Source organism: Chlorocebus sabaeus, chromosome 21 (assembly GCF_047675955.1).
Source record: "Chlorocebus sabaeus isolate Y175 chromosome 21, mChlSab1.0.hap1, whole genome shotgun sequence".
In the NCBI taxonomy this organism is placed as follows: domain Eukaryota; kingdom Metazoa; phylum Chordata; class Mammalia; order Primates; family Cercopithecidae; genus Chlorocebus; species Chlorocebus sabaeus.
In genome coordinates this window covers 102,663,958-102,681,167 of record NC_132924.1, presented here as the reverse complement: position 1 = coordinate 102,681,167, position 17,210 = coordinate 102,663,958, and the positions used below count along the sequence as shown (strand labels likewise).

General features: G+C 42.1%; 1 protein-coding gene across 7 annotated transcripts in view; it reads right to left on the bottom strand.

Moving 5' to 3' along the window:
* Positions 1-17,210, bottom strand: part of NRF1 (nuclear respiratory factor 1) — a 149,435-nt gene that overhangs the window by 22,944 nt on the left and 109,281 nt on the right. For all 7 annotated transcript variants that reach the window (XM_007982890.3, XM_007982896.3, XM_038004395.2 and 4 more), the window contains exons 9-10: positions 16,940-17,097; positions 6,572-6,696 (exon numbers count right to left, since the gene is read on the bottom strand). In XM_007982890.3, coding sequence (XP_007981081.1) covers positions 6,572-6,696; positions 16,940-17,097 — 283 coding nt within the window. The remainder of the gene's footprint in view (positions 1-6,571; positions 6,697-16,939; positions 17,098-17,210) is intronic.

Below are 17,210 nucleotides of genomic sequence, written 5' to 3'. Positions count from 1 at the left end.
TTTACCTCATAAAGTTATTATGCGTTTTAAATACAATGCATGTAAAACACTTAGAATGCTTGTACATAATAAGCATTATATAAATTGTGTTAAATGAATAAAATTAATGAAACAACAAGATTGAGAGACAGAATGCAAGGTCAACAGGTAAGAAGTATGCTGATGTCCCAGGTCAGATAACTCCATAAGTGGGGTATGCCCTCCTAACATCTTTTTTTTTTTTTTCTTTTTTGAAATGGGGTCTCACTCTGTCATCCTGTCTGGAGTGCAGTGGCATGATCTTGGCTCACTGCAGCCTCGACCTCCTGGGGTCAAGGAATCCTCTCGCCTTAGCCTCCCAACTAGCTGTGACTATAGGCATGAGCCACCGTGCTGGGCTAATTTTTATATTTTTTGTAGAAACAGGGTTTCACCGAATGTTGCCCAGGCTGGTCTTGAACTCCTGAGCTCAAGCAATCCACCTACCTCAACCTTTCAAAGTGTTAGGATTATAGGTGTGAACTGCTATGTCTGGTCTCCACTAACATCTTTATTACAAAAAATGAAATTGAAAAAAATCAAAAGAAAATAAAGGAGAAAGTGAAATTTCAAAGTGCAAGAACACTTGCTTCCTTCACCCGGTCCATCTCTGTGATGAAAACTCCCTATAAACCTGAACCTGGGGAAACCTCGGGTAGAAGCAGAGGAGGACTTGAGTCAATTTTACAGTTTGTTAGTGGTTCTGTTGAAAGGCTTGGTAGGATAAAAAATGGCTAAGATAAGGTTTTACTCTTTCAAATGAACTTTAAAATCAGCATAAAATTCATACTCCCAAAACACTCTTTGGAATTTTGAATGAAAGTTTTTTCCAATTTAAAAGATGAATCTTTTGTTCATTTGAGACAGTCTCACTTTGTCACCCAGGCTGGAGTGCAGTGGCGCGATCTCAGCTCACTGCAACCTCTGCCTCCTGGGTTCAAGCAATTCTCCTGCCTCCACCTCCTGAGTAGCTGGGATTACAGGTGCCCACCACCATGCCCAGCTAATTTTTGTATTTTTAATAGAGATGGGGTTTCACCATGTTGCCCAGGCTGGTCTGGAACTTTGGGAGGTTGAGACGAGCAGATCACCTGAGGTCAGGTGTTCGAGACTAGCCTGACCAACATGGAGAAACCCTGTCTCTACTGAAAATACAAAATTAGTTGGGTGTGGTGGCGCATGCCTATAATCCCAGCTACTCGGGAGGCTGAGGCAGGAGGATCACTTGAACCTGGGAGGCAGAGGTTGCGGTGAGCTGAGACTGAGCCACTGCACTACAGCCTGGAAAACAAGAGCGAAACTCCATCTCAAAAACAAACAAACAAACAAAAAAACCCCAAAGGACAAAACCCCAAACCCCCCCGCCCCAAAACCAGCAAATGCTACATCCTCTCTTTTTTCTTGTGGCATCATTAGGAAAAGTGTCAGCTTTATTAAAAAATGTTGATGCTTTCTTAGCAGCTCTGGTAAGAGGCTTATTAGGTTGGTGTGAAAGTAACTGCACCAACTTCAAATTTGCCATTACTTCTAATGGCAAAAAACCCCACAGTTACTTTTGTACCAACCTATAGTTACGAACTTGTTCATCTATTTTGTTTTCCCCCATCTACTTTTCAGGAATGAAAGATAGCTGTCTGAATCTGCGATAAGATCTCAGACAGAAGAGTGTTTCTGAGGTGGCCAAGTGCCAATATAATCCTTCTCTTTCATTATGTTTGCTGCAATAGGAAGGAAGAGAAAGGTCTGTAGGCCTGGTTTTCTGAGGCTTGCCAACAATGGGTGTTAAGGTCTGGGTGAGAGGTGAGAGGCACTCAGCAAAGAGCTCCTCAAGCCTGAGTGAATGTCTGTATCTGTTGGTCTTGGAGGTCAGGAGTCCTGGAACACAGGGGGTTCTGGGGACCAGCAGAGAGGAAGGGAGAGTGAAGAAAAACAAATGGGCTGAACTGTATGACTTCTGACATTAAGGTGTGTAAGATGAAAAGAGTACTGAGATAACTGTGTTCAAAAAAAGAAGTAAAGGGCTGGGTGTAGTGGCTCATGCCTATAATCCTAACACTTTGGGAGACTAAGGCGGGAGGATCTTTTTGAGCCCAGGAGTTTGAGATCAGCCAGAGTAACAAAGGGAGATCCCATCTCTACAAAAAAATATAATTAAAAAAATTAGCCCGGTGTGGCAGTGCACACCTGTGGTACCAGCATCTCAGCAGGCTGAGGTGGGAGGATAGCTTTAGCCCAAGGTCAAGGCTGCAGTGAACCAGCCTAGGCACAGAGCGAGACTCTGTCTCAAAAAGCAAAAAACCAAACCAAAACAAAACAAAACAAAAAAAGAAGTAAAGGAAGGAATTCATCTGGTAGCCTTCACCAGCCTTAGACAATTCTACCTACATCTAAATGAAAAGGCACCAGTGAAAATCTTTATATTGAACCAAATCATGAAACTCCATCCTGAGAGACCAAAGACTCTATTGAAAAAGACAGAGAACATAGAAATAACGTGAGTGCTTGGGTAGTTCCTTTAGTGTTGGGGTAGTGTGGGGTAGATGTTCAGAAAAAAGAAGTCTTTGGGGTGCTGGGTGCAATGTCTTCATCAGGTCTGCTTTGGTGATCCAGAATTTAAACTTCTGGCATGCATGGGTCATTATCCTTTTTTTTTTTTTTAGATGGAGTCTTGCTCTGTTGCCCAGGCTGGAGTACAGTGGCATGATCTTGGCTCATTGCAACCTCTACCTCCTGGGTTCAAGCGATTCACGTGCCTCGGCCTCCCGAGTAACTGGGATTACAGGTGTTGCCACCATGCCTGTCTAATTTTTTGTATTTTAGTAGAAACGGGGTTTCACCATGTTGGTCAGGCTGGTCTCAAACTCCTGACCTCAGGTCATCCACCCACTTTGGCCTCCCAAAGTAGTGGGATTACAGGTGTAAGCCACTGAGCCTGGCTCTTTCTTTTTTCTTTTTTTTTTTTTGAGACAGGGTCTCGATCTCTCACCCAGACTGGAGTGCAGTGGTATGATCATGGCTCACTGGAGCTTTGACTTCCTGGGCTCTAGCAATCCTCCCACCTCAGGCCCCCAAGTAGCTGGGACTACAGGTGTGCACCACCACTCCTGGCTAATTAAAAAAATTTTTTTGTAGAGATGGGGTCTTACTATGTTGTTCAGGCTAGTCTTGGGCTCCTGGACTCAAGCAATCCTCCCACCTCGGCCTTACAAAGCGCCAGGACTACCAGGCGTGAGCTACTGTGCCTGGCCTATGGGTCATTATCTCTAACTTGAAAAACACCATCCCCTAGGATATTGCTTCATAACCTCACCCGCCCCCGCCACTTCTCATTCACTGTGGACTTCATCAGACTCCACATGCGGTGGTCCTCTATCCCTGCTAGTTCCACCCCACAAACTCTTTCTACTTCAGGACTGAACAATATCCAAATTGCTCTCAGAAGAGTCATCTGCTATTCCAATTTTGATTTAAACCATACTCTGAAATATGGGATACATGTTTTCCCCTAAGTAGTATCTGTTTCCAAGTTAGTTCTATGTCAACAAACAGTACCTTGTTCTGCTATCATCTGGTTCTTCCTGATAATAAACTCTTTCTGATTAAAAAAACTTGGCTTGGCCGGGATGTGGTGGCTCATGCCTATAATCCCAGCACTTTGGGAGGCCGAAGTGGGAGGATTGCTCGAGCCCAAGAGTTCGAGACCAGCCAGAGCAATATGGAGAGGCCTCATTTACATTAAAAAAAGAAAAAAGATAAAAAAAAAAAAAAGTGACCTACTGGCAGATACTATAAGCTTGTCTGCCCAGAAGTGACAAACATAGGCTGGGCACAGTGGCTCATGCCTGTATTCCCAGTACTTAGGGAGGCTGAGGTGGGTGAATCACCTGAGGCCAGAGTTCAAGACCAGTCATGGCCCATCTCTATTAAAAACACAAAAATTATCTGGGCGTGGTGTGGCACGTCTGTAATCACAGCTACTTGGAAGGCTGAGGCACGAGAATCGTTGGAACTTCCGGAAAGCGGAAGTTGCAATGAGCTGAGATTGTGCCACTGCACTCCAGCCCGGGTGACAGAGCAAGACTCTGTCTTAAAAAAAAAAAAGCGACAAACTCTGGCAACAGGACACAATCCAAAAGAATGATGAAAAAGAGAACCTCTAAAAGTCTAGCCAGATATCTAAATTGCTGATTAAGAGGGAAAAATCTGGTTCCAATCCCAAAGTAAATACTATAGCACTGTGGGCAAAAACGCTAGAAGACAGGAGGATTATCAAAGTTACTTGGATTGTATCCAATGTAAGATTCATTCTTTGGGTTCCCAAGGGCAGATGAAATGATTGGCCTTTGCCTAACACTGCTGGGATACAGCACAACTCAAGGGTCTGATTTGATACAGAAATGCTGCATTGAGAAAGAGGTAACTTCCAACTCTCAAGGCCTGAGTTCAGCAAGTACTGGCAGTCACAGAGTGAGGATGGCCTGCTTTGGGGGAACTAGTGGCTTTTAGGATGTGAACCAGAATTTTCCCAGATCACAAATGTAGCCAACAACATGAAATCACACCAAATGATTCACACAACCCAATGCTACTGAAAAGAGGCAGCTTCCAGTAATCAATAGTAGCGGGTGCGGTTCAACTTTATTGTATGGCTGAACGGTTCTACTTGGCCGAGAGCCAGAGGGTCCTTGGACTTACCTATAAATTCATCCATCTGAAAAGGTGATGCTGGGGAGGAGCCAGAACTATAAAGCAGTCTGTTCTCTCCCAGACAGGTCAAGTCGATTAGAATGGATAATAAAGTTTCCTACTGAACCCACATGGGAAGTTATTTTTAGCAGTTCCATAGTGAATAAGAGCAATCACACTTCACATGAATACCACATAGCCAGATATCCTGCCCTTTGCTCAGGGTGGCTTAGGACTCTGATGAGGAATAGAAAAAGGTAAAAAAAATAGTAGGGTTCTAGCTAGAAACAGAAGTTTTCCTTAATTCCAACCATGGTCCATTTCATCCTGAACATGTGTGGCTATAAGATGTCCTTTGTCCTGCAGCATTCTGGCTGAGATCCACTCTGTCTAGATTTAGATAAGTTCACGAAAGCCTCTTGCCCTACAGAAAAAGTAGGCTATAGTTTTAGAATTGAATTGTTTGGTATCTTTGGAAAATGATTCTCAGAAGCCACGATGGCTCTTTGCATTTCCTATGTTATTCTTCTCTGGGGGGACAAAGGTACTTTGTTTCTTCCTATTCCAAAGGAGGACACAGCACTATGTCTTTCTTCAGAGACTTTTCCAACTAATAGATAATTCAGTTCTTCAGGACCTACCATAAACAAAGTGCCAGGAACTTTTCTTTCTGCCACTAATGCCATTAAGGAACCTTCTGCCTAAATGATGAAAGTATGTTATTTATCTATCCTCATTCCAGGATTTGTTGTTTCTTTTTTTCTGAGACAGAGTCTCATTCTGTCACCCAGGCTGGAGTGCAGTGGTGCAATCTCAGGTCACTGCAAGCTCTGCCTCTAGGGTTCAAGCAGTTTTCTTGCCTCAGCCTCACACACCACCACGGACAGGGTTTTGCCATGTTGGCCAGGCTGGTCTTGAACTCCTGACCTCAGGTGATCCACCCACTTTGGCTTCCCAAAGTGCTGGGGATTAGTAGGCATGAGCCACCATGCCCAGCCCCATTCCAGGATTTTAAAGCAAGAATTTCCCCAAAGCCATGGGGTATTTAATTTGTCCTGCTTAATTATATATTATTTAAAAATGTAACAATCACATAGGGTCTCACAGAACAGATCTGGCCCTCCTCTTTGACCCAGACTTCTGAGGCACTTCCTTGGGCAGCTTAAGTCTTGCCAACTGACTCCTTACCAGTGTGGACCCAAAGAGCTGGGCTGAAGTTGTATATTTTTGCCACCATATTTCTATGAATTTTATCCCTTTTGTTTATTCAAGATATTCACCAATGTCCAAGAAGTCAAAGAGCTGGGGAAGAAGCGCAAGGTAGGGGCATATACTTGGCTAAATCCAGAGGTCCCTGGTGAGGCTACATATAACAGGAAGCAGAACCACAGTACCAAGCAGAGAGGCACCGGCATCACAGCCTGCTGCCTGACTCTGAGCACAGGTGAGACGATGGCGCCTTTCTTGATGTAGTCAGAACTTTCCACGATGGTCCTGCCCATGAGAGTCTCTGCTACAGTAAAGGACACTGATCTACCCTATCCGATGAGACAGTAAAAGACAAAATGGGGCTCACAGCAAATTTTAAGATGCCTCTCAGCAAGTCTTGTCACAACAAGATAATTACTTTTTAAGTAACAATTCAATTAGGTAGCCATTATCATGGCATTTTCCTTCAGGAACCCCCATGTCTGCTACTAGTGAAAGGAATCACAGGCTCCTAGAATATTCCTAGGCAAGAAATGCCTACCAATGAAGAAAAAAAATCGAAGTTCAAACTCTTTCTGAAGGGTTTGCTGCCAGTCATGTCAGGAAGGTTTAAGTGGAAACAGGGAAGAAATTTAATAAAATATTTATGCTCTCTTACCATTAGCATCTTGGACTCCAGTAAGTGCTCCGACGGCTGCTGCGGTTTCCCCAGACAAGACGATCTGTCCCCCACCTTGTAAGGTGGCCTCAGCCAGGGTGGCGACAGCATGGGCGGCAGCTTCGCTGCGGGCACAGGAACAGGAGAGAGGGGGATGTGTAAGATGAATAGAGGAACAGCACTGCAGCCAAGACAAACCATCCTTTCAATGCTTTCCTTGGGTCTCTCTACTGACTCCATGGTTGTGATCCTAACAGCAAATACGTGTTAACAGTGCTAACAGATAAAGCCAGGAGTAATTCTGAAATAATATTAATGGCTAGAGAAATCTGAAGTCTTACATAGCTATAAAGCTAATGGTGAGAGTTTCTTTGAACCTCGGTGTTTGAGGACAGAAGGCACTCATTATCAGTTTCTTCCTTATCAATATCAGTTGAGTGCTTGCAAGCCATAGTGGAAGCTCTGATCCATATTCACAATGCAAAAGCCATTTTGGTTGTCAATCACAAGGTTTTCCTTTTCTCTTTTCTCCTTACAGTAACACAAGGCAGACCATCTGAGACTGTCCTTTTATAGCGAAGGATGAATGATAATATGAGGAGTCAGCAGCAACCTGGACTCACTCTTCAATTAATATTAAATAATAATTTGATTTATAGTCATGCTTTTCAAATATAAAGTAATGGCTGATTAATATGCTGAAAAGTCCAACTCTACCCTTTGACTCACTGTATATGCAGGCAGGGCTAAAACAAAGACTTAAAATTTAAAATTATAACTACAAGTCCAAACTGTATACATAGTTTGCCTCTATAAATACAACAAAATAATAAACCTCCCTATATTGCACAAATGCTCTGTAGAATAGGAAGACATTAATCATTTGTATATACAAATACTATTTTAGCAGTGTGTCTCATTTTTCTTTCTTTTCCTTGCTATATGCTTTTACTATGTGCATAAATACCCATTTTTCTTGATTCTATGATGCTACAAACTGTAAGACATACTATTATTTTATGGGCCAGTAAGGAAGAAAAATTCCTGACAATTGTAAGATTATAATTTGCTGTCCAAATTTCAGAGAGGTAAAAATGTGAAAAAACAGGCAAATTCATTATCCCTTCTGGTAAAGTATCAGGTGTTAATTTGCAGTTACTGAGGGACTATCGAATTCCAGTGGGCATAGAATAGAGATGATGGTGCCATTTAGTTTAGCAGAAGTGGACTAATAAGCCAGTTGAGTCTGCTTTGCTCTGAAACTGCAGGCTTTGCTGTAACATGGCAGTGGTCTTGTAACCAAAAGCCGTAAGTGGAGGTGGGTGAGGGGACAGGGACTAATTGGGGTAAACATGTTAGGACCGTGGGCAAAGCAACATGTACCAAACTCAATACTGTCTCCTTTACCTAAGACAGTCAGTACACAAGTAAGACAACAGATACAGTAATTCCCCTGCAGAAGACTTCTTGGTCACTGTAAGGATTTTAGGAAGCAGGTAAAGAAACCGAATGGCCAGAAAAGTCTCATTAAATAGAAAAATTTCCTCTTCTTACTAATTTGTCTTGCTTTTTAATTTTTATGACTGTTTTAAAGTTATCTTCTTCTGACAATAAAAGCAATATACTTGTTTTTATAGAAAGTTTGAGAGGCCGGGCGCGGTGGCTCAAGCCTGTAATCCTAGCACTTTGGGAGGCCGAGACGGGCGGATCACGAGGTCAGGAGATCGAGACCATCCTGGCTAACATGGTGAAACCCCGTCTCTACTAAAAAATACAAAAAACTAGCCGGGCGCGGTGGCGGGCGCCTGTAGTCCCAGCTACTCGGGAGGCTGAGGCAGGAGAATGGCGTGAACCCGGGAGGCGGAGCTTGCAGTGAGCTGAGATCCGGCCACTGCACTCCAGCCTGGGCGACAGAGCGAGACTCCATCTCAAAAAAAAAAAAAAAAAGAAAGTTTGAGCAAACTCTATTAAGTATAAAAGAAAATTTAAAATATCATAATTATTTCCTGCTAATCTTAAATACAACTTTAAAAAGATAAGGCCAGGTGCAGTGGCTCACGCCTGTAATCCCAGCTCTTTGGGAGGCCGAGGCAGGCGGATCACCTGAGGTCAGGAGTTAGAGACCAGCCTGGCCGACATGGAGAAACCCCGTCCCTACTAAAAATACAAAATTAGCCAGGCGTGGTGGTGCATGCCTATAATCCCAGCTACTTGGGAGGCTAAGGCAGGAGAATCGCTTGAAACTAGGAGGCGGAGACTGCAGTGAGCCGATATCGCGCCACTGCACTCCAGCCTGGTCAACAAGAGTGAAACTCTGTCTCAAAAAAAAAAAAATAAAATAAATAAAAAAAAAAGGTAAGATAATAATTAGGATTGTACTGTACAGTTTTAAAAACTATTTTGTTGTGATAAAATGCACATAACATAAAATTTACATTCTTAACACTAAAGTGTGCAGTTCAGGGAGTTAAATACACTCAGAATGCTGTGCAGCCATCACCATCATTCATCTCCACAACTCTCTTCATCTTGTAAAACTGGAACTCTGGACCATTAAACTTCCTATTCTACCATCTCCCTAGCCCCTGGCAACCACCATTCTACTTTCTGCCTCAATTATTTTTTCATTTTTGTTTTTATTTTTTAGAGACAGGGTCTCGCTATGCTGCCCAGGCTGGTCTCGAATTCCCGGGCTCAAGCAATCCTGCTTTAGCCTCCTGACGTAAACAGCTGGAACTATAGGTGTGTGTGCCTTTGTTGTCATATCTAAGAAATCATTGGCAAATCCAATGTCATTACGTTTTGCCCCATGTTTTCTTCTAAGAGTTTGATAGTTTTAGGTCTTAGATCCACTTTGAGTTATTTTTTGTCTCTATGATTTTTACTACTCTGTCTCACATAAATACAACCACACAGTATTTGTCCTTTTGTGTCTAGCTTATTTCACTTGGCAGAATGTTCTCAAGGTTCATCCATGTCGTAGCATTTGTCAGAATTTCCTTCCTTTTAGAGGCCGAATAATATTCCATTGTGTGTATATACCACATTTTATGTATCCACTCATCTGTCGATGATCACCTGGGTTGCTCCCATGTTTCAGCTATTGTGAATAATGCTGCCGTGAACATGGGCATACAAATATTTCTCTGAGATCCTGCTTTCAATTCTTTGGGATATATACCCAGAAGTGGATTTGCTGCAACATATGGTAGTCCCATTTTTAATTTTTTGAGGAGTTATCATACTGCTTTCCACAGTGGCTATATCATTTTACATTCCCACCAATAGTGCACAAGGGTTCCAATTTCTCCACATCCTCACCAACACTTGTTATTTTCTGTTTTTTGGATCGTGACCATCTTAATGGGTATGAGGTGGTATCTCATTGTAGTTTTGATTAGTGATGTTGCATATCTTTTCCTGTGCTTATTGGCCATCTGCTTATCTTCTTAGGAGAAATGTCTATTCGAGACCTTTGCCCATTTTTGAATAGAGTTTTTGTTGTTGTTGAGTTTTAGATATTCCCTATATATTCTGGATATCAATCCCTTATCAGATATGATTTGCAAATATTTTCTTCCATTCTGTGGCTTGCCTTTTTGCTCTATTGATAGTCTTTTGATGCACAAATTTAAAATATTTTTGTAAAGTCCAATTTGTCTATTTTTCCTTTGTGATATTCAAGAAATTACTGGCAAATCCAATGTCATGAAGTTTTGCCCCATATTTTCTTCAAAGAGTTTTATAGTTGTAGGTCATGGAACCACTTTGAGTTAATTTTTATACACAGGGTTAGGTAAAGGTCCAACTTCATTCTTTTGTATGCAGATATCCAGTTTTCCCAGCACCACCACTCACACTTCTGACTTCAAAACTTAACACAAAGCTGTAGTAATCAAAACAGTACGGTACTGGCATAAAGACAAACATATAGACCAGTGGAATAGAACTGAGAGCTTAGAAATAAACCTTCACCTATATGGTCACATGGTTTCTGACAAGGGTGCCAACACCATTCAATAGGGAAAGGACTGTCTTTTCAGCAGGGGACCCTTGATCTGGAATTACTACTAAGGCTGTTCTTTACATTTTTCATGGTAGAATTTAATTTTAAAGTGCTTTTAAGTATTTATTAGAGAGACTTTAATGAATAAATTTTAGTACCTAGGCCCTTAATTTTTAATATTTTGTTAAGAAATTTATGTTAATAAACACTATCACCAACCACTGGGAATTTTTTTTTTTTGAGATGGAGTTTCGCTCTTGTTGCCCAGGCTGGAGTGCAATGGCGCAATCTTGGCTCACCACAACCCCTGCCTCCCAGGTTCAAGCGATTCTCCTGCCTCAGCCTCCCAAGTAGCTGGGATTACAGGCACCCGCCACCATGCCCAGCTAATTTTGTATTTTTAGTAGAGACGGGGTTTCTCCATGTTGGCCGGGCTGGTCTTGAACTCCCGACCTCAGGTGATCCGCCTGCCTCGGCCTCCCAAAGTGCTGGGATTACAGGCATGAGCCACCGTACCCAGCCGGGAAATTTTATTAATTACCTATATTGGAGAAAAAAAATAAAAAGAATAAATAAATATATGATCAGCCAATTTTACAGCATCCACCTGTCAATGATTAATGATACAAATATTTACACTGTGACCTGAGACTTTATGGAAAGTAGGAAAGTATATTCTTTGGAAAAAGCTGTGTGAGAGTCTGAAGAAGAAAACTGTAAATAAGAATTATTTATATGGAATTAGGATCTTTGTTTATAGGCCACCTCAGTGACTGCTTATTTCCTATAATTCTTCCTACAGTTTACAATGATCTCATCTTTATGACCATCAAAGATGACATCCTGCCACTCCTGTACATCCTGAACACATTCTGGCAGAATGAGTTTCATGGACAGCAAAAGGAGAGGGCAGCTCTCCAAGCCTTGACATGAAAGTGTACCTGCAACTGATCACACTCATTTCATTCGACCTGAAGCCCTAAAAACCTGAAGTTTTTTTTTGTTTTTTTTTTTTTTGGAGACGGAGTCTTGCTCTGTAGCCCAGGCTGGAGTGCAGTGGCCAGATCTCAGCTCACTGCAAGCTCCGCCTCCCGGGTTTACGCCATTCTCCTGCCTCAGCCTCCCAAGTAGCTGGGACTACAGGCGCCCGCCACCTCGCCTGGCTAGTTTTTTGTATTTTCAGTAGAGACGGGGTTTCACCGTGTTAGCCAGGATGGTCTCGATCTCCTGACCTCGTGATCCGCCCGTCTCGGCCTCCTAAAGTGCTGGGATTACAGGCTTGAGTCACCGCGCCCGGCTGAAGTTTTTTTCTTTAACTTCTTTCTAAAATATGGTATGGTAGAAGAAAAGCTGAAAACCAGCAACAACCTAAAATGATCTGGAATGCCAGGGATGAGGAGTCCAATGCAATGGGGGTGACAGGTTGACAGGTCAGTATGATTAATTATTCAACCCCCAGTTAGGGTCTTTACATGGGGCATGAAGACAACAATGATGCCTATGGTAAGCAGGGTTATCATTTCCAGAGCGACTCTACCCTTTTATACTCAACTTTATGGGAAACGACTCAACTAAACTGCTAGAAAGATTTTTTTTTTTTTTTTTTTTTTGAGATGGAGTTTTGTTCTTGCCCAGGCTGGAGTGCAATGGCATGATCTTGGCTCACTGCAACATCCGCTTCCCGGGTTCAAGCAATTCTCCTGACTCAGCCTCCTGAGTAGCTGGGATTACAGGCGCGCACCACCATGCCCGCCTAATTTTGTACTTTTAGTAGAGACGCGGTTTCTCCATGTTGAGGCTGGTCTCGAACTCCTGACCTCAGGTGATTCACTTGCCTTGGCCTCCCAAGGTGCTGGGATTACAGGCGTGAGCCACCACGCCCAGCCTAGAAAAAGATTATGTTCACCTAAAAAGGTGAATAGGGATTAAAAAGACCCTTTACAAATTTTTAGACAAAAATTTTGTAATTTTACAAAAATTTGTAAAAAAATTTATAAAAAGACCACTTTACAATTTTTAGACAAGTCATTTCAAAACCAAAGCTACAAATAAGAGGTTTCCATCAACCTTTTATCTGTAAGTGTCTAATCTTTACCTATAGAAAAGAAAAGCAGTTGTACCATTGCTGACCTCTATTCCAGAGAAGATTTCTGATCTAAGTTTTCCATCCCGTTTTATTGGACAAATATCACTCCATATGTTAAAGCTCCATTTTATTTTAATAATATGTCTAATTTTAAGTCAATAATATTTTCATCTTAAAGACTAAGATCAAATTTTTCTTTCAAAATATGACTTTTAAAAAGCAAAATCTTCTCAACAAAAGAAGGACAAATTCTAAAATTCCTTGAGAAGAGGAATTAATCTAAGTATTTCCCCATAGCACTGAGTCACAGCACTGCACACAGTAGACACACAATAAATACTGTCTCAGGGTTGACAATATACTATCAAGTAAGTTTCCACTACTTTAGAAACGTAGAGTAAGTCTACAAAGCCAAATTGTCCTCTCTACATGCAAGGACTATACTGGCCATATTCAGGAAATGGGTTTGTAGAAGGACATGTTTAAGAGGAACTACTTCAAGTCTAGGACAGCTTAACCAAAGAACTGAAAATTCAAATTAATCACTGCATCACAAGTAAATGGTGACATCACTGCCTTTCCTCTCTGGTTGTTCAGGCTAAATAGCTTATATATATAAGTTATCATATATATATGCTATTATATATATGTATGTATGTATACACACACACACACACATATTGTTTTAAAGCTGTGATGTTCTGCTTATTTGTTCACTTTGATTCCCTTCCCACCTCCTTTCCAAAAGTGCTGATTTATTCTTTATTTTGAAAATGAAAATTAACATAGTTTTTAAAGGACAACTTCTCCATACCCACTTTGGGTTGTTAGAAAGCCAGGGTGGGCTAAAGGCTGTGGAGCCCTGGGCCCTTGTGACTTGCAGTATGAAATTCTCTTAACAGCATGGTTGAGAAACAAGTCCGTCCTGCAACTGTCCTGATTCCATTGTACCCTGTAAAAGATGGAGGAGCCCCTCTGCCTCCTTATTCCCCAACCTGCCGTTGCACGTAGCTTCCTCTCCCTTCTCACCCTGCCCCCACATCTGCTGTTTACATTGCAGCAGAGGTGCAGCTGGTTATAAGAGAACCATGCTTGTTTTATCTGCACCCGAAACACAGACAAGCTGCAAGAGGGCAGATTATGAAACTGCTTTGTCATCATAGGAACAAAGACCAGATTTCTCTGTGTGTTTCTCACTGAGATGACTTCCAATAGCAAATTATGTGGAGAGGCTCAGAGTGCAGGGACTAAATGATTCTACTGCATCTTGTCCACAAGGAAGTGAATGTTAAGGGCTTGTGACTTATATCCAACCCTCCTGACTAAGACATTAGACCATGGGTTACCTCTCTTGGGTTCAGAAAGCCCTGATGTTCCCCTAATAGTCTGCTATAGTCTAGTCTCTGCTGCCAGGCTTGGTTTCTTCATCCCCAGCAGAAGCTGTAATACACCAACCCCTAACACTCACTGGGGCAGCGAACTACCTGATTGCAAAGATATTTCAACATCTCTTTATTCCTCCTCTATGCCACAGTGAACACATTCTCCTTCCTTTGGAGTAAACACTGTAGCCACCTCAGCTGCATCTGAGTTTGTTAACAAGCCCTCAGGGGATACCATTACCCTCTTGCCTTTAGAAATAAGCCCTGGTCCTTACAACAAAGGGAGCCCAAATGTGCCTCATATTTTCCACTATGTACAGAGTTCCCAGGACACACACACTTCACTGGAATATCCAAGGTGTTGGCTGCAAGTCTCAATGAAATCAAGTTTTGCTGGTCTTTAATGAGGGCCTGTTAGGGGCGGGGGATGGGGGCTGTTACTGGACTAAAGGGAGGGAGAGTCACTTGGCCATGCCTTTCAGGAAGTTTATCTGGGTGTTTCTCTCAAAGACAGGGGTAGAATTGAGCCAAGTGTAAGGAACCAAATAAGACTTTCATGTTACTGAAAAGCAACATGGTGGGTATACACGTGAGTGGGGGAAAAAAAGAAATGAAGAGCAACACGTGCAACATGGCTCAATAGGCTGAAAAAAATGTTCTGATCACTAGGGACTAACTGGGTAACTCTGAGAAGACATGTTGTGTGTGTGTGTGTGTGTGTCTGTGTGTCTGTGTGTCTGTGTGTTTCAGTTTCCTATTCCTAATTAACCACCAATCTCTGGCCATACTTCTTTAAAATGAATCACTTAGGCTGGGCGTGGTGGCTCATGCCTGTAATCCCGGCACTTTGGGAGGCTGAGGTGGGTGGATCACCTGAAGTCAGGAGTTCGAGACCAGCCTGACCAACATGGAGAAACCCTGTCTGTACTAAAAGTACAAAATTAGCTGGGCATGGTGGCAGATGCCTGTAATCCTGGCTATTTGGGAAGCTGAGGCAGGAGAATCACTTGAACCTGGGAGGCAGAGGTTGCGGTGAGCCGAGATCATGCCATTGCACTTCAGCCTGGGCAACAAGAGCAAAACTCTGTTTCAAAAAAAAAAAAAAAAAGAATCACTTTACCTCCATTCTTACGACTTTACTTTCCAAGACCTTAACAAGGTGTGCTGGAGTGCCTCTTCCTAACTGATCTTCTAATCTCCTCTCACTATAATTAAATCAGAATAGATAGTTCTTAAAATATAGCTTAAATGATAATAATTCTTGAAGTACTAACTCTGGGTTGGACACTGCGATGAGAATTTTATCTATATTATCTCATATACATGATTCTGTATGATATTATCCTCATTATAACAAGGGGGAAAACAAGGCTCAGAGGTTATGTTTCTCAGGATCAAATGGCTAGTGTGTGGTGGAGCCAGGATTCAAACCCGAATATGTGACATTGGAACCCTGCTCTCAGCCACCATACCAAACAACCTCATACAGTGAACCATACACAAATCCATCTTAGCTCTCTAGTATGTATCATAATCAATCTAAACTTTCACTGATTTTATATTTAGGGGAGGTGATCCCCCTCCTCTGAATTTCTACAATGTTCATAGTCTTTACCATATAATTCAATAGTGAGTTACACTCTAAGTAATACTGTTTGCTAAGTGTTACTTAAATCAGTCTCCCCAATAAGAGTATGATTTCTTTGAGGGCAGAGTACTCTATTCTCTATTTAGAGCCTTACCCAGTAGAGCTGGCATGCCGCAAGAGTTCAGTGACTATCAAGGACTAAGAGCTGCTATGGATGAGAATAGCAGCCCTTACTGCATACAAGACACTGACCTAAGGATTTCACATGGAATAACTCAGTTCTCATAACACCCCTAGAAGAAGGTACTGTTATCACTCCCATTTTGCAGAATAGGAGAGCCTGGCTACTGAGATTTCAAATGAACTGCTTGATGCCAGACAGCTCGTAAGTGACAGAGCTGGGCTTCAAACCGAAGTAGTCTGGCATCAAGGCTCACACTCTTGACCATTAATTTCAATGCCTGAGTCCATTAAAAATAAAATTGCATGAGGAATGAAGAAGAGGGAGAATGATATGAAGCTGATCTTTCCTGTCAACAACCAGTAGAAGGAACCAGGCAGAGAACAATACAATCGAGTTTCAGAAGCCACCTCTTGGAGCATCCCATTTGGCAGCACCCTTCCTAACATACCTGAAGAAAAAAGTTCATTATTTCCCCCAATAATCCAAAACTTACTTATCTTGAGCTCACTGATAAGCAAAGGCAACACATTTTTCTCAAAAGCAAGTAAAATCAGCCACTTGCTGCTTAAACATGGATTAATACCCCCAACAAAATGCACTTTTGTAGGGCAAAAGGACAATTACTCTGAAGCCTCTTAATTTGTTCTGTATCCCTTGAAAACATGAAGCACTCAAGCCTTGCTGCTTCTGCTTAATGGACACAGAATAGGATAAATGGGAAGGCTTGACCAGCAGTCTTGGGCTGGAAGTCAGAAAGGCTGCACTGGTTGTTGGGGCTGGGTGGCGGCAGGAGTGAAGAATGATGCGGAGATGATCTTTCCATCAATAGCCAGTAGAAGGAACTAAGCAGGAAACAATACATTGAATTTTGGAAACTACCTTTTACTAGAGGATTCCATTTCACATCACCTTTCCTAAGCACACCTGAAGGAAAGAAGTTTAATTTTTCTTGGTAAGGGCTGACCTATTATAGGCCAAACTACAATATCATATGGGCCAAAAGTGTTAAGTTCCTACTGCCAATTGTGGCAAACAGAGATACATTTCTCTTTAAGAGGCCTCCACCCATATCTGCAGGGACAGATTTGTGATCCTCATTTATTCCCGGACTCTTGCCACCACCTGTTAAGCGCCATGGTGACTGTAGCTCCCTGCTGCATCTCCTGAGAAGCTGCCACTGCGGCCTCTGCCAATGATGCCACTGCCTGGGTGGCCTCTGATGCTTGCGTCGTCTGGATGGTCATCTCACCTCCCTGTAACGTGGCCCAATTTTGTTCCACCTGAGGCAGAAAGGACAAGATAGTAAAAAAACAAAGCCACGAAAGTATAATTTTAAAAGTAATTTTTCTAATAATTGCTACTTTTTGGCTAAATACACATACTCTTTAAAATT